Below are 26,115 nucleotides of genomic sequence, written 5' to 3'. Positions count from 1 at the left end.
CCTATCTGTGTGCCCGTGGACACCTAGTCCCTCTCTCCTCAGCATCCTCACCTGTACAAGGGGCCGGTAAGACTGCTGTGTCATGAGGCCAAGACTAGAGACCGCCTGGATGTAAAGGCCCAGCCCAGGGGCAGCACCAAAGACAGACGAGTCCCCAGGGGCAGGGAGCAGACAGGGAGTTGAGACAGAACTGAAGCCGTGCCCCCTCCCACCACCTGGCTTCCACTTGCCTGTCCAGGCGGATCTTCTTCCTGGCACTCGCCTCTCGGTACCGCCGCTCGCCATCCTGGGGGGAGGAGCCCAGACAGATTGTGGTGGGGGGCAGGACATCCAGCTCACCCAGCCCCCATTACCGCCTGCCCTTCTTCCCCAAAGGGCCCAAGGAGACCCTCCCTGCAGTCCTAAAGCAGACTTCAGGTCGCACAGGGGCAGCCTGGACAGCACAGTGCCCGGTCACTGAGGCCCAGCCCCAGCTTCCCCTCACACCCGTGAGTGACTTTGGGAAAACCACCCGCTCTCACTAAACCTGTTTCCTCCTCCAAACGGGACTTGCTATCAGTAGGCACGCTTCTGAAGTGTTTTCCACACAAAACTTCACCTAAGTCTTATAACAACCCTCTGAACTGGCACTGCTACTACACCCATTTGATTTTATTTTGGCCACACCAGGCAGCTTGCAGCTACTCAGTTCCCCCACCAGGGATTGACCCTGGGTCATGGCAATACTTTGGCCACCTGATGTAAAGAGTCAACTCACTGAAAAAAGACCCTGATGCTGGGAAAGCTGAAGGCAAAAGAAGAAGAGGGTGCCAGAGGACAGATGGTTAGATGGCACTTCCGACTCAATGGACATGACCTTGAGCAAACTCCAAGAGATAGAGGAGGACAGGGACCTGGCGTGCTATAGTCCATGGGGTCACAAAGAGACAGACACAACTTAGCAACTGAACAACAGCAACAGCGTGGCAATGAAATCCTGGGATTCTAAACACTAGGCCATCAGGGAACTCACAGTACTATCCCCATTTTACAGAGGAGGAAACTGAGGCACAGAAAGGCTAAGTGGCTCACCCAAGGTCACAGGACTAAGGAGTGTGGCCAGGAACAGAATCCAGATGCCCTAGCCCGGAGCCCACCTCTGAACTAGTACCTCTAACATCTCCTCACTCATGGACATTTATTGGCAAAGACCTGAAAGGACATCACAGACTGTCTCCTGTCCCACTGTCTTCAGGCTGCCCACTCCTTTGCCCACCACCCGTCTTGACTGCCCAACACTGGCTCTAGAGCAGAGGTTTCACAGTATATGCTCAGCCTTGTGCAGCAGGCAGGGCAGGGGACCTTCTGGAAGAGAAGAGGCAACCTCACCAAGGTCACTCCCTGGCCCCTGGAAGCAAGCCCGAGCCTGGCCCTCAGGAGGCACAAGGGAGCATTTTTTAGAGCCAGCCTGGACCCCTGGTCCCTGACCCTCATCCCTACCCTTTTTGCTCCCCTGTCACCACGGTCAGAGCAGTTGCCACCGAGTCAGGCACAGGACCAGTGTCTCCCCAACAACCCTATCAGGCAGGAACTGCAGATATGCCCTCTTTAAAGACGGGACTGAAGCTCACAGAGGGCACCCATTAGAACGTGGTCAAGGTGGGGTCCAACCCACATCTGGCCCCAAAGCCAGTGCTTTTACAGATCTGCAGGCTCAGGAGTGCTGGTTAATGCCCGGCAATGAGGGAGGCCCACACACATGGTTCAAGTTCTTCCAAAAAGCACAAGGAGCGCCTCTGGAGCTCACAGCAGGGCACTCAGGGCCACGCTGTTCCCCAGCAGAAGGACAGAGCTGGGCCTGTGCTCCCCAGTCCTGTCACCCCTGGGCAGAGAGGGAAGGGGGCTGGTAGTGGGGCACTCACCCCAGGCTGGGGCCGAATCCAGGGCAGCATCTGAGGCTGGTCATCTGCACCCAGGACCACGAAGGTCATGAAGGCGCTGTTGATGTGCCGCCGATGGGTCTCGGCCTCCTGGCGGTAGGCCTCCACGCACACGCCCACCTCCATGCTGAGGGGGAAAGAGGGATGCCGTCAGCTGGACAGATCTTCCCAAGGCCACCCCTCCGCAACACACATGTGCACGCACGAACACACACACACACACACACACACACACCCCTTCCCAAGGCCACCCCTCCCCAACACACATGTGCACACACGAACACACACACACACACACACACACACCCCTTCCCAAGGCCACCCCTTCCCAACATACGTGTGCACACACGAACACACACACACAAACACACAGGTACTCCTGCCGCTTCTCCCACAGCCCGGATCAGAGACCGCTGGACGGGAAACTCAGAAGCCTTCCCTTTCAACAATGTTTACACAGCACCTGCTGCGCCCCTGGCCGCTGCTCATATCTGGGGGTCACAGCAATGAATAAACCTGTGCAGTCTAGGTGCTCACGCACTGACAGCTAGGGGAGGGGGAAACAGATGTCTCTATAAAATATGTTTATGTAAAAACTAAGGGTTATGGAAAGACATAAAGAAGGCGGAGGGGCAGGGCCTAATTAGAGAAAATGCTCATTATAAACATATTCACCAGTGCTCTAACAGCCGTGCTCCCGACAGCTCAGTTGCTGCTGTCTCTGTACCTCCGACTGTCTTGATGAATTATAAAATAGCAGCTGCCTCCATTCCCCTCACTGAGCAATGCAGACTTTATGCAGATGGGGAAACCAATACCTTGAACAGGGCACTAACTTGCCCAAGGTCACACAACAGTCAGGAAGGGAATCTGCACTAGAAACCAGGCCTCACAGATCCTAGTTCAGGACTTCTTGCTCTGCACAACAGCAGAATGCGTGCTAATCAGAAGGAATAGTAAAATGATAATGATAATAATAATAAAAATAATAGCAGCAGCAATGGCTGACCTTCAGTGAGCGTTCTCTCTGTCATTATACTATCAAACAGCAACTCCTCATTTAATCCTTGCAAATTATGAGGTAGCTGTGGTGAGCCCCAGTTCTCGAAAGAACTGAGGCTCGGAGGGTTCAGTAACTTGCCCAAAGTCACACAGATGCTAAGAGGTAAGCCAAATTTGAACCCAGGCAGCCTGGCTCTTGATCCCTCACTGTTAATGACTACATATTAGTAAAAATCATCATATCTCTGAAATCATCAAAAGAGATGCATACTTTAAGTAAGCTTTCGTGGGGGTATCAGAATCCATTACAAAGATAAGGGCTCTGGGAACTGTTTGCGGTTTTAGGAAAAGGGTCAAGAAGGGTTCGATAAACAACAGAACACTGGCCAGAGGTGCCCCGTGACCCGAGCATCCAGTGCAGCAGGACCAGAGGCAGGAGCCAGGGAGAGAGACCAAGACACAGAGCATGAGGTGTGACACAGGATGGGGAGGCCAGAGGAGGAACACCAGAGTGAACCCTGAGGATGGTGCAGGGACCCAGTGGCCAGAGTCCAGACCCCATAGACCTCGTCTACCGGGGAAACGGTTCCTGACACTTTGAGGTAATGTCCCTTCTCAGGCCAGGAAGAGCCCTCAGTCCCAGGGGGCCCCATCGCATCCATCCCAGCCCCTCACCTGTGCTTGAAGGCGTTGTTCACGATGGCCTTGAGCACCAGACGGTCCCCAACCTGGGATGGGCCCCGGAAGTGGAACATCTCAATGGCCTTCAGGGTAGGGTGGGCACGGCAGAGCCGGCTGGAGGAGGCCGGGGGTCAGGGGACAGGACAAAGCACCCTCCAGTGCTTCTCCCTGCCCCCATCCCCAGAGCCTGCCCAGAGCCACACGCACCACCCTCTGGCCCACCCACTCCCACCCAACCCAGTGACAGCTCTACCCAGGGGAAGAGAAAAGTCCCATCTCACAGCTTAGAATACTGAGGTCTACGTGTGTAGCTGGGAAAAAAGCTGAATTTGAGGTGACAAAGAGCAGGGCTTGCAATAAACCTTTTCCTTTCAATGTTTATATCCTAGCACCTGCTGTTCCTACTACCTAGAAGCCCTCCCCTTACCCAAAACTACTTGTCATTCAAGGCCTGGCTGACAAACTCCTCCTCTAGGAAGCCCTCCCTGACTATCCACACTCTTGACTCTCCTCTGAGATCTTATTGCACTCATAGCCTTGGCTGCCCAAAATGGCATTGCTTATGTACTATGTCCACAGGGTAAACACAGAGGAAGGGCCATTGGAGCTAGGCTCCAAAGGGTGGAAGAATTCGCCTGGCTGAGGAGGATAAGGGTTAGGGAGGCACTCCTCTCAGAGGGAACAGCAAGTACAGTCGTGGAGGTATGACAGTATCAATTAATGAATGTCGGTCGTCATAACTACAAAAATACGCTCCAATACTTGGGGCAGAACAAGTCCAAGACAGGTACACAGGTTATAGGAGAGGGAAGGAATTCTTTCCACCTTTAGGGAGAAGGGGACAGTTAAAGAGGCTTCTTAGAGGACAGACAGGATTTTAGTAAAGAATAGTGGGGCTACAAGGTGGAAGGTCAGCCAGGAGGGGAGACAAGGGCTGGGAGCATGGTGGGGTGGGTGGGAAGGAGAAGGGCAAATGGCTTGCTTTGCAAAGAGTATAAAATCCAGGAAGTGACTGGGCAGGGCCAGGGCATGGGGAGGCCCTGGTGCTAGCTGAGGGCTTGACATTTCCCCCGGCGAGCTCACAGAAAATCATTCCTCTCTGGTTCCCTGGGTCTGAAGGCCCCAGCTTACCCTATAAGAACAGTCGAGCTGCTGAAGCCTTGAATGCTAGCACCAAATCAGGGTTTCTGCCCCAGAGGGAGCTGGCCAAGGGAAGGAGAGGAAGAAAGAAGAGGAGGCACCTGGCTGCAATGGTGGCCACGTTCTCCATCCAGGCCATGATCTGCCCCCCAAAAGTATTGCCCTGGTGATTGGCATGGGGGGGCAGGACCAGCTCCACACTCTCCACCCGCGTCTTCTCGGCCGGCACCATGTGGCTGCAGTCTCTGCTCTCCAGATCTGACCAAGGAGGGGTAGAGCGAGGAAGTGAGAAGATTCCCGAGGGCAGACCCCGCCACGGGCAGCCCAGGAACCCCACCACCACCACTCCACACAGCTTCTCTTATTCACTCAGCACCAAGGAGGTGCCATGTATTTCCCATCTCCCAGGGGAAGAGAGCTCGTCGGGCGAGGCCTGTGAAAGAGGAGGTCTTTCGCTTGGTGTGCAGGCTACCCAGCGATGCCACAGGCAGGGAGGAGAGCAGTTGAAGCCCTGAGCCAAGGTCTGGAAACCAGACAGGCAGGACAGTCATAAGGAGCAACGAGACCCTGGCTTAGCTGGAGCTGAGGACAAGTAAAGGGGCAGCACAAGATAAGGCTCAGATAAGGGCCCAGACACCAGTCTAAGGCATCTAAACTGACCCTTGGGTAGAAGGGCTGTCACGACAGGAGGGATCCACAGGGGCTGCAGTGGGATGGATGGTGCCAGGGGCCTGGACGACCATAGGAAGAGCTGGGCCTGCCATGGCCTCCAGGCCCCACATAAGTAGGGCACACGGAATCTAGAGCACAGCTCACTGCCTTCAGTGGGGTTCGCTACCACTGTCTGCTCTCTCTCCACTCTGGGCGGCTGAATTATCCTTGATGGATCCTAAAACTGCCTCCTTTAGGTTTCCAGGGAGACTCTGCATTCTCATTGTCTGGAGATCAGAGAACAAAACCAAGGTCACCTCTCTAGACCTTTGCCCCCAGCCTGTATCCTCTGTTAGAAAGACCTTGCTTCATCTCTCCACCTGTCAAAATCCTCCCAGTCCAAAGTAGGTCTTGTGTGCTGGCACAGGACAATCTGCAGGATATGCTTTTAAGGGGAAAGGAGCAAGATATGGGACAGTAGGTGCCGTTCCCCTACGGGGTAAGAAGAGAGGGTTGAAGTGAGAGGTAGTATGCATTAATATGGCTTCCCCGGTGGCTCAGACAGTAAAGAATCTGCCTGCAGTACAGAAGACCCAGGTTTGATCCCTGGGTTGGGAAGATCCCCTGGAGAAGGGAATGGCTACCCACTCCAGTACTCTTGCCTAGAAAATTTCATGGACAGAGGAGCCTAGTGGGCTACAGTCCATGGGGTTGCAAAGAGTCGGACACGACTGAGCAACTTCACTTTCACTTTTCATTTTCATGCATTGGAGAAGGAAATGGCAACCCACTCCAGCGTTCTTGCCTTGAGAATCCCAGGGACAGGGGAGCCTGGTGGGCTGCCGTCTATCGAGCCGCACAGAGTCAGACACAACTGAAGCAACTTAGCAGGAGCAGCAGCAGCAGCTGCCTTTTTGGAGGGGCCTGGCTTCTGGGGTAGAAGAGAGTCTTACTTTTTATTCTATCTCTATCTTTTTTATCCCTAGAGCTATCTCAATCTATCTACCTATCTAGCTACCTGTCTACTGAGTTGGCCGAAAGAGGGAATATCTTACAGAAAAACCCAAATGAACTTCTTGACCAACCCAATATATGCTTTTTTTTAAGTCCTAGGGTCCTCAAGGCCAAGCTCAATACTACCTTCCCAAACACCTTGACTCCTAGAGACCCAAATGCATTTAGTGGATGACAAACCGTTTTCCATGTGTCATGGCTCCTAGGAGCTGGGTGAGAGGTCCAAATGCTCCCTTTTCCCCACTAAGGGACCTTGAGGCAAAAGGGTTATCCAGTCCTGAGGCCATCATTGGGTGGATATCCCAGGGAGACTTCCTTCCTTTCTCTGCCCAGCGGGAGCCCCAGACAGAGGGGAGCATGTAGGACACGAGCTGCCCTCCCCACCCATGACGCTCACCATCCTGAATGACGCAGTTGGCGAGGAGGTCCTTAATGGTGTCAGCGTAGACCAGTCGCATGCGCCGGCGCTCGGCAGCCACGCTGTGCTCCGTCTTCTCCTCTTCCGTCCGCGGCATGGTTGGCTTCAGCTTCACCTGTGGCGGGGGCGGAGTGGGGGGTTTCAGGACAAATTCCCTGAAACAGCACGAGGGCATGCCCCCCTAGGATTGCAAGGAGATCAAACCAGTCAATCCTAGAGGAAATCAACCCTGAATACTCATTGGAAGGACTGATGCTGAAGCTGAAGCTCCAATACTTTGGCCACCTGATGCAAAGTGCCGACTCTTTGGAAAAGATCCTGATGCTGGGAAAGATTGAGGGCAGGAGGAGAAGGGGATGGCAGAGGATGAGATGGTTGGATGGCATCATCGACTTGATGGACATGAATCTGAGCAAACTCTGGGAGAGAGTGAAGGAGGGGGAGCCTGGTGTGCTATGGTCCATGGGGTCACAAACAGTTGGACACAACTTAGTGACTGAACAACAACTGTCCCCCTAGTAATCATCTCACACCTGAGGCTCCTGGATGGTTATAAGTCTTGTCCCCTCTTTGTCCCCATCTTCCATCTCCATGTTGACTGATATATCATTTTCACCCTCCAGTGTCCCCTGAGCCCATTCTTGGGCAAAGGAACTGTGGATGAGGAGTGTCAAGGCAGGACATGGAAGGCAACAGAAAGACCTGGAGAATCCTGCAGTGAGGTGCATGGGGAGAGAACGGGAAAAGCAAAGCAGGAAGGCACTTGGGGATCAACCAAAGTGGGGGATGGGCCTTCTTCTGGAAGCTATGGATTCCCTGCTGCACCCCCATCTCTACCACTCTACCAACCCCCAGAATCGTCGCCCTGGAAAGGCACCCAGGTGGCCTGGCAGCATAGAGTGGTCAGGTATAGCCACCTACCTTGGAGAGCTCCTTGTGGGCCACAAAGGTGGCTAAGGCCTTGCACACACACCACTGCTTCTCAGAGCACAGGTCCTCAGAGGCCACCTGGATGCCCACCTGGAAAGGCAGAGCAAGGTGGACAAGTGAGGAGGGAGGAACTAGAATCCTACAGCTTGAGATGGGAAGCATCACCAGGCCCGGCTTCTGGTATTTCTGTATAACCTACCAAGTCCAGGGGGCTAGAGATGTGGGATAGGTTCTGATTCTGGCCCTGGCTCCCTGGGGAACCTTGGGCATGTTAATTCCTTTCTCTGGGCCTCAGTTTCCTCATCTGTAAAATGGGAATGATTGTACCTACACTTACAGGGTTATTGAGAGGATCAAAATGAGACTGTGTTATGAAAGGGCTTGAAGTAAGTTAATTTAAGTGTTGGCTAAATTGGAAGGACAGAGTTTGGGGGTTCATAGGGGGACCTTGAGCCCTTATGGGGTGTTCAGAGCTACAGTCAAGATTCTGCTATCCAAGCCTCAGTGTGCCTCAGTAACCACTGGCCCAGCTGGGTAAAGTTGCCTGGGCCTGACGTCCATAAGTGGGAAGTAGAGGCCCTTCCTCTTTGTGCGTCACCAAAGAGTTCTCTCATTAAACCTTCCACAATCCTGCAGCATAGGAATCATGTGCCCATTTTACAGATGTGAAGACAGAGGCTGTGGGAGGTAAGCTAATGGACCAAAGTCTACCTCTCTCACTGCTTCAGCCCACTGACGTCAGGGCTAAGCACAGTGGCTATCCTCCCTGCATTCACCTGGCTGCTGAACAGACGGTCTGACTCTAGGGCAAGGCCCAGGAAGCTGGAAGTCAAGGCCCACAGTGGAATCCACATTGCTTCGGAGACCAGAGGCATGTTCCTCCCCATCCCTGGCCTCAGTTTTCCCTTCTGTGTTATGGCCATTGGAAAGTTAGATCCCTAGATCCTCCCAAACTTGCCAGCTATTTTAGAACTCTGTATCCTCAGCCAGGGAGCTGTGAGTATGAACACGCATGTACCCAGCCTGGGGGCCGAGAATGAAGAGAAAGTGGAAACCACCCACCCAGTGGCTCACCTCCATGCTAGAGTTGAAGGCCCGGTTCACCTTGGCCTTGATATTCACCACTTGTCCAACACTGAGGAGGGAAAGGCAAGAGATGAGCCACCCAGAGGGACAAAAAGAGAGAACAGGGGCCTCAGATACTTATGGGGTCTCTGCCGAGGGGAACTAGCCAAAAAATGTTACAGCATACAGAGCTTATTCACATCTATGATGCTACCAAAGCAAGTTGGCAAGACAGTGTTAGCACCCCATTTTACAGGTGGGGAAGCTGAGGCAAGAGAAGTGGCATGTCATTCATCTCCCCCTTCCCCCTGCTCCCCCTAGTCCAGTGAACGCTCAATATTCTCTTTGCTCTCAACTCAACAGTCCCTCCTAAGGAAAGCTCCCCCACCCCCACCTTCTTATAGCCCCCCAAATTTTACCCTCCTAATACAGATCACTATAAATAATAATAATGAAAAAGTTACTCAAATGTGACACAGAGACACTACATGAGCCAATGCTGTTGGAAAAATGAGGTCAATAGATTTGCTCAATGCGGGGTTGCTACAAAACTTCAAGCTGTAAAAAACGCAAGCTCTGCAAAGTGCAATAAGATAAGGCATGCCTGTATTTATCCACATACAGATAAAGCAAATTTAGCAAACTGTTAATTACTGACTCTCAGTGGTAATGATCACACCACTATTCAACTTTTCTATAATTTTGAAAGTTTTCATGATAAAATATTAGGAAAAGAACTTCCCTGACTCACCAATACAAAGAAAATCTATTTTTGGTGGTGCTAAAATATGACCCTTCCCCTTCCTCCTCCTCCCCTCTCCTCTTCCTCTCTAGCCTCCCCTAAAGCCAAGCAGTCACCCATTTGGACCCCCAAGCTTCTCTTCCTTCCTGTCTTCCATCTCACAGCTCAGGTCAAAATTGGCTCCATCCCCAAAGTCACTGCCCAGCCTCCTTGGGGGCCCCTTCAAGCCCCTAGTTTCCCAAAACCCCTCCAGAGGCAGCGCCTATAGACAAATCTGACCTTTTCAGCCAGTTGTAATAGAGCCCTTCTGCAGGACCAATACTCTTGGCAGAGAGAGGAACATGTTAAATGACACCACAGTGATGCTAATAGTAAAACCCAGATGATGGAGAACCCTAGAGAGCAAATGACCAAGGTTCTTCAACAAACAAACTTCAAGAAAAAACAGAGAGAGAGACAGGGAGTGGGAGGAGGAAGGAGAGGGTGATGGTGGAGATGTAGGGCCTACAGGTTAAAAAAAGGACTTGAGGGAATTCCCTGGCAGTCCAGTAGTTAGGACTCAGTGCTCTCACTGCTGGGGACCAGGCTCTATCCCTGGTCAGGGAACTAGGATCCCATGAGCCATGAAGCATGGCCAAAGGGAAAAAAAGACTTAAGAGAACAAGTAACCAAATGCAACCTTATTTGCATCATGACTTGAACAAAATAACGCAAAAAACTATAAAGCAAAACAAAATAAAACAAATTCAAGAGACACTGTGGGCAACTGAACACCGACTGGATATTTGATGTTGGTAAGAAATTGTTCATTTTGTTTAGGGGTAGTAGTGGTATTTTTATGTTTTTTAAAAGTTCTTATTCCTTAGAGATGCATTTTGAGGCATTTTTAAATGGCTAAAGCAAAAACAAGCAAACAAAACACCTTTCCCAGCTTTCCTCAGGTATGGCCAGGACTTTCCAGGTCACCGACCATGTGCCAGGCCCCTCTCCAGCTTGCCCTCACACCCACACCCTCCTCTGCCCAGACTCACCTCCACTCTACTGGGTCCTATGGCAGGCCCATCCATCACTACACGCCCCACCCCAGCCTTCTCTATCATTGCTCCTCAGCTGTCAGATCCTGTTGTGGCAGCAGAGACTCAGAGTTGACCCAGACACAGCTCCACTGGCCTACAAATTCTCACTGCATACAGTACTGCAGGCAGCTCAAATACCTCCTCCAGGAAGCCACCCATGACTACCCTCTGTGGTACTCACTATGTGCTGTGCTCAGTCACTCAGTCGTGTCCAACTCTTTGAGACCCCATGAACCGTAGCCCACCAGGCTCCTTATCCGTGGAATTCTCCAGGCAAGAATACCGGAGTGGGTAGCCTATCCCTTCTTCAGGGGAACTTCCTAACCCAGGAATAGAACCAGGGCCTGCTGCATTGCAGATGGATTCTTTACCAGCTGAGCTACCAGGGGAGCCCCTGTGCCACTAGGCATGCACGCTTTCAGTCGTGTCCAACTCTTTGCAACCCTATGGACTATAACCCGCCAGGCCCCTCTGTCCATGGGGATTCTCCAGGCAAGAATACTAGAGTGGGCTGTCATTTCCGTTTCCAGTGCCTCTATCACTTCAGTCACTCAGTCGTGTCCAACTTTTCACAGCCCCATGGACTGCAGCACGCTAGGCCTCCCTGTCCATCACCAACTCCCGGCGTTTATTCAAACTCATGTCCATTGAGTTAGTGATGCCATCCAACCATCTCATCCTCTGTTGTTCCCTGCTCCTCCCGCCTTCAATCTTCCCCAGTATCAGGGTCTTTTCAAGTGAGTCAGTTCTTCGCATCAGGTGTCCAAAGTATTGGAGTTTCAGCTTCAGCGTCAGTCCTTCCAGTGAATATCCAGGACTGATCTGCTTTAGGATGGACTGGCTGGATCTCTTTGCTGTCTCTCAAGGGGCTCTCAAGAGTCAACTCCAGCAGCACACAGTGCCTCTATACCCACCCTCAAAAACAGAGGCAATGTAGCCCATTGGTTGGGCTTCCCAGGTGCCCCAGTGGAAGAAGAATCCACCTGCAATGCAGAAGACGCAGGAGACACAGGTTTGATCCCTGAGTCAGGAAGATCCCTGGAGGAGGGCATGGCAACCCACTCCAGTATTCTTGCCTGGAGAATCCCATGGACAGAGGAGCCAGGTGGGCAACAGTCCTTAGGGTCACAAAGAGTTGGACACAACTGAAGTGACTCAGCACGCCTGCACGCAGAGCCTACTAGGTAAGAGCAAGCTCTCTGGGGCCAGACTGCCTTGCCTGTAGTATATCCTGAGTTCTCCACCAGCTGTAAGACCCTAAGTAAGTTACTTTACTTCCCTGTGCCTCAGTTTCCTCACCTGTAAAAGGAGGATACTAATAGCCAGGATCTCACAGTCTTGTTCTGAGGACTTAGTAAGTTAATTATCAATAGTAAAAAGACATTACAGTTATTATAAAATGTTGAATATAGTTCCTTGTGTTATACAGTAGGGCCTTCTTCCCCCCCTTTTTTTAAACTGGAGTATAATTGCTTTACAATGCTGTACACCTGAAACTAACAGAATATTGTAAATCAACCATCTTCCATGTAAAACATTGTTCACATGGTTTTAAAAAGGCTTACAAATAACTCATCAGTAGGGGCTCATTAGGACTTCTCTGGTAGTTCAGCTGGTAAAGAATCTGCCAGCAAAGCAGGAGACCTGGGTTTGATTCCTGGGTTGGGAAGATCCCTCAGAGGTTGGCATGGCAACCCACTTCAGTATTCTGGCCTGGAGAATCCCCATGGACAGAGGAGCCTGGTGGACTGTAGTCCATGGGGTCACACAGAGTTGGACACGACTGGGCAACTAAGCACAGCACATGGGTTCATTAACTGTGACAAAGGTACCATATGAATGTAAGATGTTATAGAAACTCTGTACCATCTACAGTGTTTTTGTAAATCAAAAACTATTCTGAAATAAGATATTCAAAAATGAGTACTGCAAAGCACCCATATGTCAAAGATCCTTATTTGCCCGGAATTTACCCCTGTGAATTGAAATTATGTTTCTTTATCTGCCTCCCTGAAGACTGGGAGCTCCTGGGGCACAGAGACTATGTTCCAGTGGACTTTGTAGACTCCAAACCCAGCATGGGCCCTGGTCCAAAAAAGGCACAGGTAGTGAGGAATGACTGAATGAGTAAGCACAGGGACTGGCCAAACTTCTCCTTAACCACGACGCATGGGGCACCAGGAAGTCCTGGATAGGTTTTGGCACTTGATTTCTCAGGCACCGATGGTTCAGAAGCAGGCCTGGAGGCCAGAGTACTGCAAGCAGCCCCTGCAGCCTACCCTGGGCTGAGGCTTGGCATGTTCCTTGGGTCCTAGCAAAACTGTGCGAAGACCAAGCTCCGTACAGTGTAATGAAAACCCTTCTAATCAGTACAGACATCAAACAAACAAAACTAGTAGGTAATGAGACCCCCATTCCTGGAGGTATGTGAGCAGAGGCTGAATGGACCAAGCTTCTGGCTCAGGCTCTGCCAAGGCACCTTGTCTAGGGACCTCCCTACAGTCTGATGACCAATGACCCACAGAGAACAGCCAACCTCCAAAAGGCATTCACTGATTAAGTCTAACAAGCACCCTTGAATATTCATTGGAAAGACTGATGCTGAAGCTGAAACTTCAATAATTTGGCCACCAGATTTGAAGAGCTGACTCATTGGAAAAGACCCTGATGCCGGGAAACCTTGAGGGCAGGAGGAAAAGGGGGTGACAGAGGATGAGATATTTGGATGGCATCACCAACTCAATCGACGTGAGTCTGAGCAAACTCCGGGAGATAGTGAAGGACAGAGAAGCCTGGCGTGCTGCAGTCCATGGGGTTGCAAAGAGTTGGACATGACTTAGTGACTGAACAACAGCTTCCATTTTGAAGATAAGAAAACTGAGGACCAGAGAAAGAGATTGACTTCCCCAAAGTCACACAGCACCCCATGCCGCAGCATGAGCAACATCCAACTCCCAAGCTGGCTGAGGGAGCCCACCCCACGGCACCTGGCCACAGGGGCAGCTCCTAGCGCACTGCTGTCCCAGAGACCTTGCAGATGGGTCATGGCTCCAGAAAGGCTGCCCCCCATCCATCTGCAAAGGCCCTCAGCTGAGGCAGGTGCCAGGCAGCACACAGGCTGATAAGGCAGGAGATGGGGGAAGAGCTCTGGGCTTGTGATGGGGAGACCAGAAAGAGAGGCAGGAAACCACTTACCTGATGGTGTGCTCAAAATAGATGTCGTCCATGGAGGCTGTGACACAGGGGCACCCTGCATGCCTCTCCGCTGGCATCAGGAGAAGAAAGCCATCCGTTAGCAGCTTCCCCATGGCCCAGGCCTCTGATCCAATATCAGACCCTAAGGCCTGCCTCCTTGCTTGCACCCCCACCACTCTTTACTTTCCTCACCGTGATTATGACACCCTGACCCTGTCTTACTTATCTGGGTTTTGTCTGGCTAGTGCCTCTCCCTTCTGCTAGACCGCAAGTCACTCGAGGGCAAGGAATTTCGCCCATCTTGTTCACTGCTGTGCCCAGTCCTGGAGCAGTGCCTGGCACGCAGCACTCAATAAGCAGCCGCTGAATGAACGCTCATGCCTCCACTTCCTGACTTCCTCGAGTGCCCAGACAACCTCACCCACCTTTGTCTGCTTGCCTGAGTCACTCTCATCCTGAGGACTCTGCTCCCAGGCCTGAGTCTTTCTAGAATTCCTTCTCTACTTCCAGGGATGGGTCAGGGTTGTCTCAGGTCTGTTCTCCTAGAGCCCCAGTTCCACCTCCCTTTCCCAACCCCTATCAGACAGTGCAAGGGGACAGTTAGGCCTCCTGTCTGCACCCCCGCTACCATCAGTCTGGGAACTACCTGTGGGCTGGAGAATACTAGGGCATCGAAGGCAACAAAATGAGCTCCATCCAAGCTCCACTCAACCCTGCCCAATGCCATGGGCTTTGCTACTGTCAGCCTCGGAGCAACCACGTCTAATGCTATGCTGCATCAGAGCAGGGACCCTAGGGTCCAGGACCAGCACTCAGAGCCCTGGGGGTTTGCAGGCAAGAGGGTGGGCCCAAGCTGAGCATGTGGAACTTGAAGAGGGCATCACAGGCAGGTGGAGCGGCCTGAGTGAAGGTCGGGATGAGAGAAGAGGGCGACGCTCAGGAAGGGCCTCTCCCCTGGTGTGTGTGGCCAGGGCCGGGAAGGCAGCCATGCCGGGTTCAGCCTCACCAGACAGGCAGGCAGTGGCGTCGATCCACTTGAGCAGCTGCCCGACGCTCAGCTCGCCACGCTGGTTGGTGTGGCAGGGCAGCACCAGCTGGCTCATCTGCACCTCCGTGGGGTTCCGGTAGCCCTCGCCGTCTGCCATGTTGTCGCTGTCAGTGCGTGAGGCCGACTTCCGGGATGTGCGGTTGGAGAACACGGAGGCCAGGCCCTGGGGAGCAGGCGGGACGGTCAGCTCACAGCAGAGTCTCCAGGTCTGCCAGCCCCTGAGATCCCCAAGACCACTTGCCAAGAGAACCTAACTCCAAGAGTGGCCAGCACCCTCCAGCCCAGGGTCTCAGACCCCAGGGGCTCTCTGGATGCCCCTACTAGGCCCAGCTTCCTTTTAGCCACAAATTTCATGTTAACATATCCTTGCACCTGAGGGAGGGGGTGGGGAGAAAGGGATGGAGCAGAGTATTAATTCAAGTGTAGGCCAGCTTTTTCAAGTTTTGCCTCAGATTCACCTTCGTTCTGGCAAGATTTCCCATCTCTATTCAGGGAGGCCTAGTAAGCGCCCCGCTATGGGGCTTCCCTGGTGGCTCAGTGGGTAAAGCCCTATGGGCTTCCTTGGTATCTCAGCTGGTAAAAAATCCACCTGCAATGCAAGAGACCCCAGTTTGATTCTTGGGTTGGGAAGATCCCCTGAAGAAGGGATAGGCTACTCACTCCAGTACTCCTGGGCTTCCCCGGTGGCCCAGATGGTAAAGAGCCTGCAATACGGGAGACCTGGGTTCAATCGCTGGGTTGGAAAGATCCCCTGGAAGGAGGGCATGGCGACCCACTATAGTATTCTTGCCTGGAGAATCCCCAAGGACAGAGGAGCCTGGGGGTCTACAGTTGATGGGGTCACAAAGAGTCTGACATGACTGAGCAACTAAGCACAACACAGCACAGTGAGCCCTACAATAGTCAAGCCCAGGGATTTGCTCCTATTTCATCCCATAAGGACCCTTTCCTCGGGCTCTTCATGTTTCAGATGACATCGGAAGCAGCACCTCGGCTGGTGCTTATCCGTTGTCAACACTTGGCTCTACTGACAGGGAGGGCTCCAGGCAGTCACTGACCAGCTGTCTGATCCAGACCAGGGCTGGAACAGCTGCCAGCTGGAGAACCAGCAGAGAAAATCCTAGAACTCATGAATAAGCGGAAGAGTCTCTGCCCAGGGTCCAACTTGGGAGTCTTACTTGCCAGGCAACAGAGGTAGGCATGCCTGGCAGTCCCCTGGATGGGGTGGGATGAGGAAGGGGAGCTGACCTGCCATCCTGTCTCTCTGGCCAGCTTTCCCTCATCACACTGTGAACAGAGCTAGGGACACCTGCCGGTGTGAGAAAAATGACAAGTAGGGATAGGCACATGGGTTCCAGTTTTCATGCATACGTGCGTGCTAAGTCGCTTCAGTCATTTCCGACTCCTTACAACCCTGTGGACTGTAGACCCCCAGGCTCCTCTGTCCATGGGATTCTCCAAGCAAGAATACTGGAGTGGATTGCCATGCCCTTCTCCAGGGGATATTCCCAACCCAGGAATCAAACCTGCAACTCTTACATCTCCTGCTTTGGCAAGAGGGTTCTTTACCCCTAGCGCCAAATGGGAAGCCCTCCAATTTTCATGGTGACTGCCAGTTGTGGTGATAAGTCTCTGCTAACATTTATAAAGTGCTTATAAAGTATCAGATACTCTTCACTTTACAAGTCCTAATTCAAATTTTATCCATATAACAAACCTCTGAAAGAGGTACATTATTATATTCATTTTAAAGATTAGGAAACTGAAGTTCAAGTAAGTGCCAAGCCCAGCTGTGACTCCAGAGGTCTAGCCACTGCGACTGAGGTCCTACTCACCACACTACACTGCCTGCAGGGCTTCCAGGGACCCAAGATGAGGAATCCAGGGCCCTGGATGTGGATTCAGCAGCAAAAAGTGCTATGACCTATGTTGACCCTGCTACTGCTACAGGATGGGGGCAGTGATGGCTCAGGGAAAGGACGGGTCTCATTCTGGGGTGCTATACTCTTTGGATAGCTCCCTTCACAAGGATTCCACAGCTAATTCAATAAATTCACAACACACCAAGTTGACTTGCTTAAGGTCACTGACCCCTAAGAGGTAGCCCTGGGGTTTGAACCAAGCTAGTCTGACCCAGAACAGCTTGTGGGTTCCTTGGAGAGGCAGCTCCTTGCCAAGGGCCCCTGGATACCAAGTGCAGTGCTGGGGACCAAAATGAGACAGAAGAGGGCAGCTGCCCCAGGAGCTTGCAGCCTGGGTGGGGACCTGCGGGCACCAGGCTGCCAGGCTGTTGTAAGCAGCTTCCAGACCACTGCGATCCAAGCAGCAGGAGCTGTCACCATGGTAACCATTGCCAAGGCATTTCCAGCCTGGTATGTGCTGGGGGCTGCCTGGATGTGGATTTGAGTGGCTGACTTTCTAGGTGTGGGAGAGGGTAGAGGGAGGAGGCAGGCAGACTGTGTTTACCCACACTCTTCCCAAGCCCCTCCCACAGCTAGTTCTGGGACAAACATTCCAGAAAGAAGTCCTGGAGAAAGCAAGATGGAAGCAAGATGCAGAGAGTAAGGGGGAAGAAGAAAATCACAGTATGTGGAGTTTCTGGGCAGTTCCAGATGTGCACACAGGGAAGATCCCACCCGCCCCAACACAACGTCCCTGCTGTTCAAGCCTGTTCTCACCCACTGCCTCGCTGAGTCGTCATGAGGCAGGCAGAGGGTAAAGACCATTTACCCCATTTTACAGATGAGCAAAGTGAGGATGGCCAAAAAGTTGTAGACCAGCAGTCAGGACACCTGAGTTCTAATCCTCTCTACTTCCCACCTAGCCAATCCCCACTCGTCAGTTCAGTTCAGTTGCTCAGTCATGTACAATTCTTTGTGACCCCATGGACTGCAGTACGCCAGGCTTCCCTGTCCATCACCAACTCCCGGAGCTTACTCAAACTCACATCCACTGAGTTGGTGATGCCATCCAACCATCTCATCCTCTGTCGTCCCCACTCCTACCAGCCTCCTATTTCCTGTTTTGTGAAACAGAAGTCCCACCCATTGACGTCTACATGCCTGGAGGCAGGATCTTTGCCTTGTCATTCTGTTCATTCATTCACTCACTCATTCATTCTCCAAGCACTTCCTCTGTATTAAAATGAAAGTCGCTCAGTCGTGTCTGACTCTTTGCAACCCCATGGACTACACAGTCCATGGAATTCTTCAAACCAGAATACTGGAGTGGGTAGCCTTTCCCTTCTCCAGGGGATCTTCCTAACCCAGGAATCAAACCGGAAAGTCTCCTGAATTGCAGGCAGATTCTTTACCAGCTGAACTGCCAGAGAAGCCCCTCCCTCTGTATTGGACCCTCTCAAACACTGAGCTTATAAGAAAAACTGGGCCAGTCCTTTGAGAAGCTCCCACTCTAGTTCTCATGCTTAGAAGTGCCTGGCACCCAGTAGGACCACATCAAAGATTTATAAAGGGATGTCTAGAGACAGACTTGAGTTAAAATCCTAGCCCTGCCCTTCAGAGTGCTATGTGATCCTAAGCAAGTCCCCGCTCCTCTGAGCCTCATCTGTCACTTGCCAGGCAGGGCCCAGGGGAGACTGCCAGTCTCCAAGGCATCTCAGCCCTGGTTCCAGGATTCTGGGGTCTAATCTTGCAGGGCTCTGGCATGGCCAGCTGAGCTTTCTAACAAGGAAGCTAAGGAGCTCTGTCACTTGTCAGGCAGGAAATACTGTGCTCTGAGAAGGGCGGAGCTCTCACCCTGGGGCTGGCAGAGGAACAAGCCCCACTGTGCTCTGGCCCCACCTCCCTCAGAGAGAGGAGTGCTGAGCCCCTGGAGCATGGGCCGAGGGGAAAAGCAGCACAGCCTCCAGACTCCAGCAGCTTCCTGGGGCTCCAAGGCAGTCTGCCACAACAGGGCAGGCCAGGCCAGGCGGCCTCCCAATCCCTTGGTGGGCAGGCAGCCAGCCAGGGAGGACGGGGCGTGTGTGGGCTCAGCAGGGTTTGGCCAATGAGGCCCCAGAGCCCAGCCACTCCTCTCAGGGCCAGTCACGGGGAAAGCAGAAGCCCTGGGCAGAATCAGGGCCTGGGGCAGCCAGGAAGGCTGAGCCAGGACAGCTGACAGGGAGGACAGGGCCTGCATGAAGGTGGGGAGGGCATCTAAGGGTCAAAGACGTGCGCTCTCAGACGGCAGCCATGCCAGGCACTGGCGCCCAGCCGCAACAGTCCTGGCCAGATTGAGCAAGGCCAGATGAGGCCCCAGCCAGCTATACTGCGGGCTCTGTGTCCCTTCTCCTCAGCCAGAGTCATGTGACAGACCAGCTGGGTCAGAGCAAGAAAGGCCACCTTGTCCCACCCTCTCATGGCTGGGGACACTAGGGGAAAGGCTAAAGTAAAGGGGAAAGCCTCTTAGGCCACAAGGCTCCTTCTGGGCAACTGGACAACCATCCCACACCACAGATTTAACCTGGACCTCTTCTGTCCCCCAAGTAGCCAAGCTCCAGGGATCCAACCCCCTTGAACTCTTGGTCTGCCCCCCCCACCCCACCCCCGCTCAGCCCCCACACTCTGATGCGCTCAGGCCCCTGCACTGCTCACTCACTGGGCTGCTTCCACAGCCCGTTCACAGGCCTCCAGTCTCTCCACCTCCTTCCAGGCCTCTACACAACACTGAAGGGCTCTTTCCAAAACCCCAATCCACCAACTTAACCACCACAACCTACTGTGTCCTGCCTTCCGGGAAGCTAGACCCAGTCCGCACAACTGGGACCTTGTTCTGACCCGTAGGGCCATACAGACTTTTCTGCAGCGCAAGCCTGAGAAGGCACCTCTGCTGCTCAAAATCTCTCAGCGGCTCGCCACGGCTCTGCCTACTCTGCCCCTCCTGCCACTGCCCCCGCAGCTGCTCTCCCAGCTCCAGAGCACACTCTCAGTACCTCTGCCTAGGACCCCTTCATCTGTTCTACCTGCCAAGTGAGTCCTTCCTCCTACCCCCTCTCCAGCACCCCTTCCCCATGCCTGCCTCCTCCCCAGGGAGAGTTAGGGCCTCCCTGGACCCCGCAGCCTCACCATCTCCATCACAGCACTGACCAAGGCATGCAGCCACTATTTTCACAGCCACCTGCTCTACCAGACAGGCATTCCCACAGGACAGGGATGGACATAGGCCTGGCACAGAGCAGGTGCCAAATTAACGCCTGCTGCTGCTGCTGCTGCTGCTGCTGCTGCTGCTGCTAAGTCGCTTCAGCCGTGTCCGACTCTGTGCGACCCCATAGACGGCAGCCCACCAGGCTCCTCTGTCCCTGGGATTCTCCAGGCAAGAACACTGGAGTGGGTTGCCATTTCCTTCTCCAATGCGTACATGCATGCTAAGTCGCTTCAGTCATATCCAACCCTGTGCGACTCCATGGACAGCAGCCCACCAGGCTCCTCTGTCCACAGGATTCTCCAGGCAAGAACACTGGAGTGGGTTGCCATTTCCTTCTCCAAAATTAACACCTACAGGAGAGGAAAAGAGTGGTGACAAGGGCAGCCTTGGACCTGAGACTTGAGGAAGAGGACAGTCTGAGGTACAGGAAGGATTGGAGAAGAGCAGAAAACAAAAGCAGGAGCAGCAGGGGCTCTGGTGACAGAGTGGCTGGGGCAAAGGGCAACAGGTGGGAAACTCCTAGGCACCTGTGCGGGTGGAGACAGAGGCGGGGATGGGGGGTGGGGCAGAGTCCCCAGAAACCAAAGAAGACCCCTGGAGAAGGGTGTGCCCTACAGTGATCAGCAGGAGAATGTAGAGACCAGCCAGCAGAGAGAACATCTCAGGGACTTCCCTGCCTATCCAGTGGTTGGGATTCTGCATTCCCAATGCAGGGGGCATAGGTTCAATCCCTGGTCAAGGAACTAAGGTTTCCCACATCACTAACCCCCACATGTCACAACTAGGAGCCCATGCTCCACGAGAGCAGCTCACACGCACCACAACTAGAGAAAAAGCCCACGTGCCGCAAAGAAGACCCAGCCCAGCAAAAACATAAATAAACCAAAGAACCACCTCAAAGAGCAGGCCTGGAACAGAGGAGGCCCACCAGCCCCAGAGGGGAGGAGCTGGCCTGGGTAACCTCTCAGCTCACTTACCATGCCACAGGGCTGTGCACAGAGAGCCCCTGGAGATCAGCCTGGCCTGGACTCAAGTCAACTAACTCAGGTGCCTTCAGGCAGGCTGCTCAGCCTACCTCTGTGGGCCTCAGCTTCCGTAACTGCAAGAAATGGGATCATAATACCTACATCCAGGGTCATCATGGGGATGAAATTAAAGATCAACTGCTCACAGCTCCTAGTACACACCTGCCACGCGGCTAACATTTACTGAGCACTAAGGTTAGCATTATAAAGCTGAGTTTGGGCTTCCTACCAAAATATAGCTGGGAGACTCCTAAACAGAGTTCAAACCAGACTGTTTACATAGTACTTTCTCACGCATGAGTTCACCAGAACCTCATGGCAACCCCGTGAGGAGGCAAGACTGGTAGCCAGTTTGAGAGGTTCTGTGAGAATTCAAAGAATCAGTGATAGAGTAGCAGGGATTCAACTGCAGGGCAGGAGACCCCACATGGCCCTGCTCCGCCCACTCTCCCTCCCAGGCCTCTCTCCAAGGGCTGGGGACTGGAAGGCGGGCCCAGGGGTGGGGGGGTGGGGGGTTGGAGGTGGGGAAAAGCACCTTGGCCCACTGCCAGCCAGGCCTCAGGAGAGCCAGGCCCTCCTAGAGTGCGAGGGAGCTGCCCAAGTTGGTTCCCTGTCCCCACAAAGGTGGCTCCAGGCTCTCAGAGCCACCAGTCGCCTCCCAGCAGTTTTCCCACCAGCAACACAGAAGCATCTGTCAACCTCCTAAACACCCCTTCAATCCTATTCCCTGTCTTCTCCCCCAAAAAGGCTCTGAGGCAGCCTGCACACTCATACACCCTGAGTATGTACAGAGGCCCAAAATGTAAACAGAGCTAAGGAGCCAAATAAGGGAGGAGCGATTACATCAGGAATGCATGTGTCGTGCTAAGTCACTTCAGTCATGTTTGACTCTTTGCGACCCCATGGACTGCAGAGTGCCAGGCTCCTCTGTCCATGGGATTCTCCAGGCAAGAATATTGGAGTGGGTTGCCATTTCCTTCTCCAGGGGATCTTCCTGACCCAGGGATCGAACCCGGGTCTTCTGCATTGCAGACAGGTTCTTTATCCTCTGACCCACTAGGGAAGCCACGTGAGGAAACCAGTTGCACAAAGATGCTGCCATAAAGAACTGCATTTGGCTTTGAGATTCCCAGTAGACAAGGGTAAAAAGGGTAGCAGTGGGTACCAAACTCTGAGATGAAAAGTGGGTACACTTGTCTGTGAAGCCAGCATGAGGGCTGGGAGGACATCGGTGGTCCATAGGCTTCCGATGGCCATATATCATCAGATGACACCTTCATTCTAGAAGATAAATAATGGTCTCCAGTGCCCTATACGCACATCCTCATTTTACTTCTAGCTACAGGGTGTATTGGCACTTGACATTTTTCAAGATTTGGGGGTGAGGAAGGTAGAGAATTAAACCATTAGTTCTTACTAAGAACCTGCTAGATGCCATTCATTTGGTTAGCACTTATTGAACGCCTACTATGTACCAAGTTGTATGCTAGGAGCTTTCACACGTATTCTCTCAGTAATTCTCATACATATCCATATCCTACAACACACTGTTATTCTACCCATTTTACTATGAACAAACCAAGGCTGTGAGAGCCAGTGCATTGTTTCTGAGCACCTGAGAAGTGACAGACAGAATTTAAGACAATCCCAGAAGATGGGACTTCCCTGGGGACCCAGTGGTTAAGACTCCATGCTTTCACCACAGGGGGCGCAGGTTTGATCCCTGGTGAGGGAATTAAGATCCTGCATGCTGTACCAAAAACAAAATAAAATGAAAAAAATTTATTCCAGGGCAGTTCCCTGGTGGCCTAGTGTTAGGATTCTCAGCTTTCACTGCAGTTACTTGGGTTCAATCCCTGGTGGGGGGAACTGAGATCCTGTAAGCTGTGTGGTGTGGGAAAAAAAAATGCAATCCCAGACCTACCAGCCAAAGCCCACACTTATATCTCCACAGGCCTTGGAGATGAAGAGATGCTTCCATCTGAAACTCAAGAGAGGGGAGGCAAACTAACCCATGTCACATAGCCAGTCAGTGACCAAGGAGAGAAGAGGCCAGTAGCCTGAGTCCCTGCCCAGAGCCCACAGCCTAGGGCAGGCTGGTCAGCTTTGGTGCTCTCCCAGTGAGGACAGAGGGGGATGGGAGGGTCTTCAACCTGTTCATCCTGCCCCTGACCCTAAATCTGACAGGAAAGGAAGTGGGTAGCGGGTATAATTGAAATTGTGAGCTAAGCCCACCTCTTTTGGAGGTAGAGCTTCATGAGGCATTTCCAGTTTAGCGCCTTCCTATAAAACTGAATATAAGTGGAACTTATATCCATCAGCTTATCATCCTCAGGAGACCTTGGATAGGCTATTTTGCCTCTCTGTGCCTCAGTTTCCTCATCTGTCAAATGGAGCATTTAACTAGAGAGTTACTAAGAACTCTTTTCAAACCATGAAATTGTTTGGCTTATGGGAGGACCTCCTTGACAAGATTCAATACTTTGGCCACCTGATGCAAACAGCCGACTCATTGGAAAAGACCCTGATGCTGAGAAAGATAGAAGGCAAGAGGAGAAGGGGACCACAGATGAGGAGATGGTTGGAGAGCATCACCGACTCAATGGACATGGGTTTGAGCAAGCTCCAGGAGCTGGTAAAGGACAGGGAAGCCTGGTGTGCTGCAGTCCATAGGGTCAGAAAGAGGCGGACAGGACTGAGTGACTGAAAAACAAAAGACGTCCTTGACAAGACCCACAGGGCCCTCCAGCCACACCCCCAGTCTTGCTCATACCACACACCCCCAGACAACTGACCGTCTCTCTCCTCATACCCCTCAGGCTGCTGCTTACGCTTGTCTGGGGCACTCATCCTCTCCTCTCCACCTCCGAAACGACTACCGGTCCCTCAGCTCCATTATCTCTCCTCTATCCTCAGGCTCCGGCCCCAGGCCTCCACTCTGCAATGCTCTGCATTGTGACAACATTCATTTAACTGTGGGAGTATTTGGTGGACACTGGACACAAAGATCCTTCGGCGGGAGCACTCTACTCCTGGTGTCCGTGGGGCCCAGCACAGAGCCTGGGACACTGTGGACCAAACGAATGAATTGGTTCAGAGGGTCTCCAATTCTCAGTGTCACCCCATGTGGCAGAGAGAATGGAGGCCAGGAAGTCAAGAGAAGTTCCCACTAGAAGTGCTGACCTCTCACCCCATCCTAGAACAGTCGGAACATCACCTGTCTGCCTCCACCCCCAAGGGTAAAAATAGTTTGTCTGAAATCGGACACCTGAGTCATCTGGAGAATTCCTCCTGCCCCATTAAGAAGTCAGCCAGGGGCCAGAGAGGGCAAGGAGGGCATTTCCTGAATGCTTAGCCATTCCTAGCTCATCCGATCCATAGGAAACATTTGAGGTGTTATCACTAGCAGGGTACACAGGCGATCCAGAGAAGTCCCAAATCCAAGGTCACCCAACACTGAACCACAGAGCAGGGATTAAGTGAGGCCCCCTGCCTCTATCTACAGGGCAACTCTTGCCTCTGCACCAAGAGTAAAGAGGGTTTGGAGATAGAGAACGACTGCCTGCTGGTATGGATGGGGAAACTGAGGCTCACGGGCTGTCTGCCCAATGTCTTAGGCAAAAGGGCCTGAACTTCAGCAGACCTTAGGTAAATTGATGAGAAGTAGAGGACAATCCCCACCTCATCTTCATCCAAGACTAGTAAGGGTTAAAGGAGATGCCAGGGACTTCCCTGGTGGTCAAGAATCCACCTTCCAATGCAGAGAACACGAATTCTATCCTAGTGTGGGGAACTAAGATCCCACATGCCACAGGGCAATGAAACCCCCGTGTCGTAAATACTGAGCCTACTCCACACCACAACTAAGACCCGACAGAGCCAAATAAATAAATGTTTTTAAAAACAAATACAGGAGATCCCGAAACTAAAGCACCCAGTTAGCTGTGAGGTGTGGTGCACGTGTGAGGGAGGCTGGAGAAGATGGAGCAGTTGGGCAGGACCAGACTTGTCCTTCCTCCAGCAGGCTTATCACTGCTGGGAAACGAAATGCGGAGATGGAAGGGAGCGTATGGAAGGTGCCTTGTAAACCTCAGTGGCTCAGCCCTCCTTTCATTTCAGCACTTCTTGAGTGTGAGTAAGGCCTGCCCACAGGGACAGGACAGCCCGCACAGAGCAAGACAGGGGTTACTTGGGAAATGCTGCTACACGGAGGGGTAGCAGGGGCCTGGCAACCAGGCAGAACCTGCAGGGACTGGCTGTGTGGGGCCAGGATTCAAATTAGCCTCAGCCAACATCCTCAGTTCTGCTTCTCTACACTGTTTGGGCACTGTTCCTACAGCATTTCACAAGAACGACGGATGGCACGTGAGCAACTTTTTAAATCTCTCTGGCCCCAACTTTCTTGTTTATAAAATGGAAAGGTATGCAGGGGAGATGTGACAACAATCGTGCTCCCTTGTTTAATTACTTGATATGTGCAGATGGGGCACCAGGCATTTTCTGCACCTTCTCTCTCAATCCCCACACAGCCCTAATAGTTAAATGTTGTTATTATTCCTATCTTACAGATGGGAAAACAGGGGCTCCAGAAGGGTAAGTGTCATGCACACACACACACACACACACATCATTATAGCCAGTAAAGGGCAGTCAGGACTTGGACCCAAGTTTAACTCAAGGGCTAAGGCTGGCTGGGCGCTTTGCTGTAACAGCCCCTCTCTTCTCTGACACAGCTGCTGTGTCCCTGGCATTCAGGCCCTTTCTCACCCACACATGCCAGGCGGGACCCCTAGGCAAGCTTCCTCCCCATGGACCCTCACACCCTCTGCAGGAAACAGTGATGGTATCATGACCTCCTCCCAGCATAGTCCAGCATCCAGGCACTTGTCCTACTAGACGCTCAGAGTCAGCAGCCTGTGAGGGAGAGAGGTGGCTACCTCCAGAGTGGAAACTGCAAGCTCTCTGTCAGCCAAAACCTGCTTTGCAAATCCTCAGCTCTCTGGAGTAGGAAAAAACCTCATGGACAGCTATATATGCCCTCCCAGACACAGACATCTCAGTCACCAC

At 52.6% G+C, this 26,115-nt stretch overlaps 1 protein-coding gene across 2 annotated transcripts in view; it reads right to left on the bottom strand.

The window, feature by feature from the left end:
- Nucleotides 1-26,115, bottom strand: part of ACOT11 (acyl-CoA thioesterase 11) — a 56,687-nt gene that overhangs the window by 9,168 nt on the left and 21,404 nt on the right. For both annotated transcript variants that reach the window (XM_069592544.1, XM_069592553.1), the window contains exons 2-10: nt 14,840-15,044; nt 13,834-13,903; nt 8,830-8,890; nt 7,747-7,845; nt 6,805-6,940; nt 4,844-5,000; nt 3,597-3,716; nt 1,902-2,046; nt 231-286 (exon numbers count right to left, since the gene is read on the bottom strand). In XM_069592544.1, coding sequence (XP_069448645.1) covers nt 231-286; nt 1,902-2,046; nt 3,597-3,716; nt 4,844-5,000; nt 6,805-6,940; nt 7,747-7,845; nt 8,830-8,890; nt 13,834-13,903; nt 14,840-15,044 — 1,049 coding nt within the window. The remainder of the gene's footprint in view (nt 1-230; nt 287-1,901; nt 2,047-3,596; nt 3,717-4,843; nt 5,001-6,804; nt 6,941-7,746; nt 7,846-8,829; nt 8,891-13,833; nt 13,904-14,839; nt 15,045-26,115) is intronic.

The sequence above is a fragment of the Ovis canadensis genome, chromosome 1, assembly GCF_042477335.2.
Source record: "Ovis canadensis isolate MfBH-ARS-UI-01 breed Bighorn chromosome 1, ARS-UI_OviCan_v2, whole genome shotgun sequence".
NCBI lineage: Eukaryota > Metazoa > Chordata > Mammalia > Artiodactyla > Bovidae > Ovis > Ovis canadensis.
Note: the sequence above shows the minus strand (reverse complement) of the source record. Positions and strands in the feature narration are given on the sequence as shown.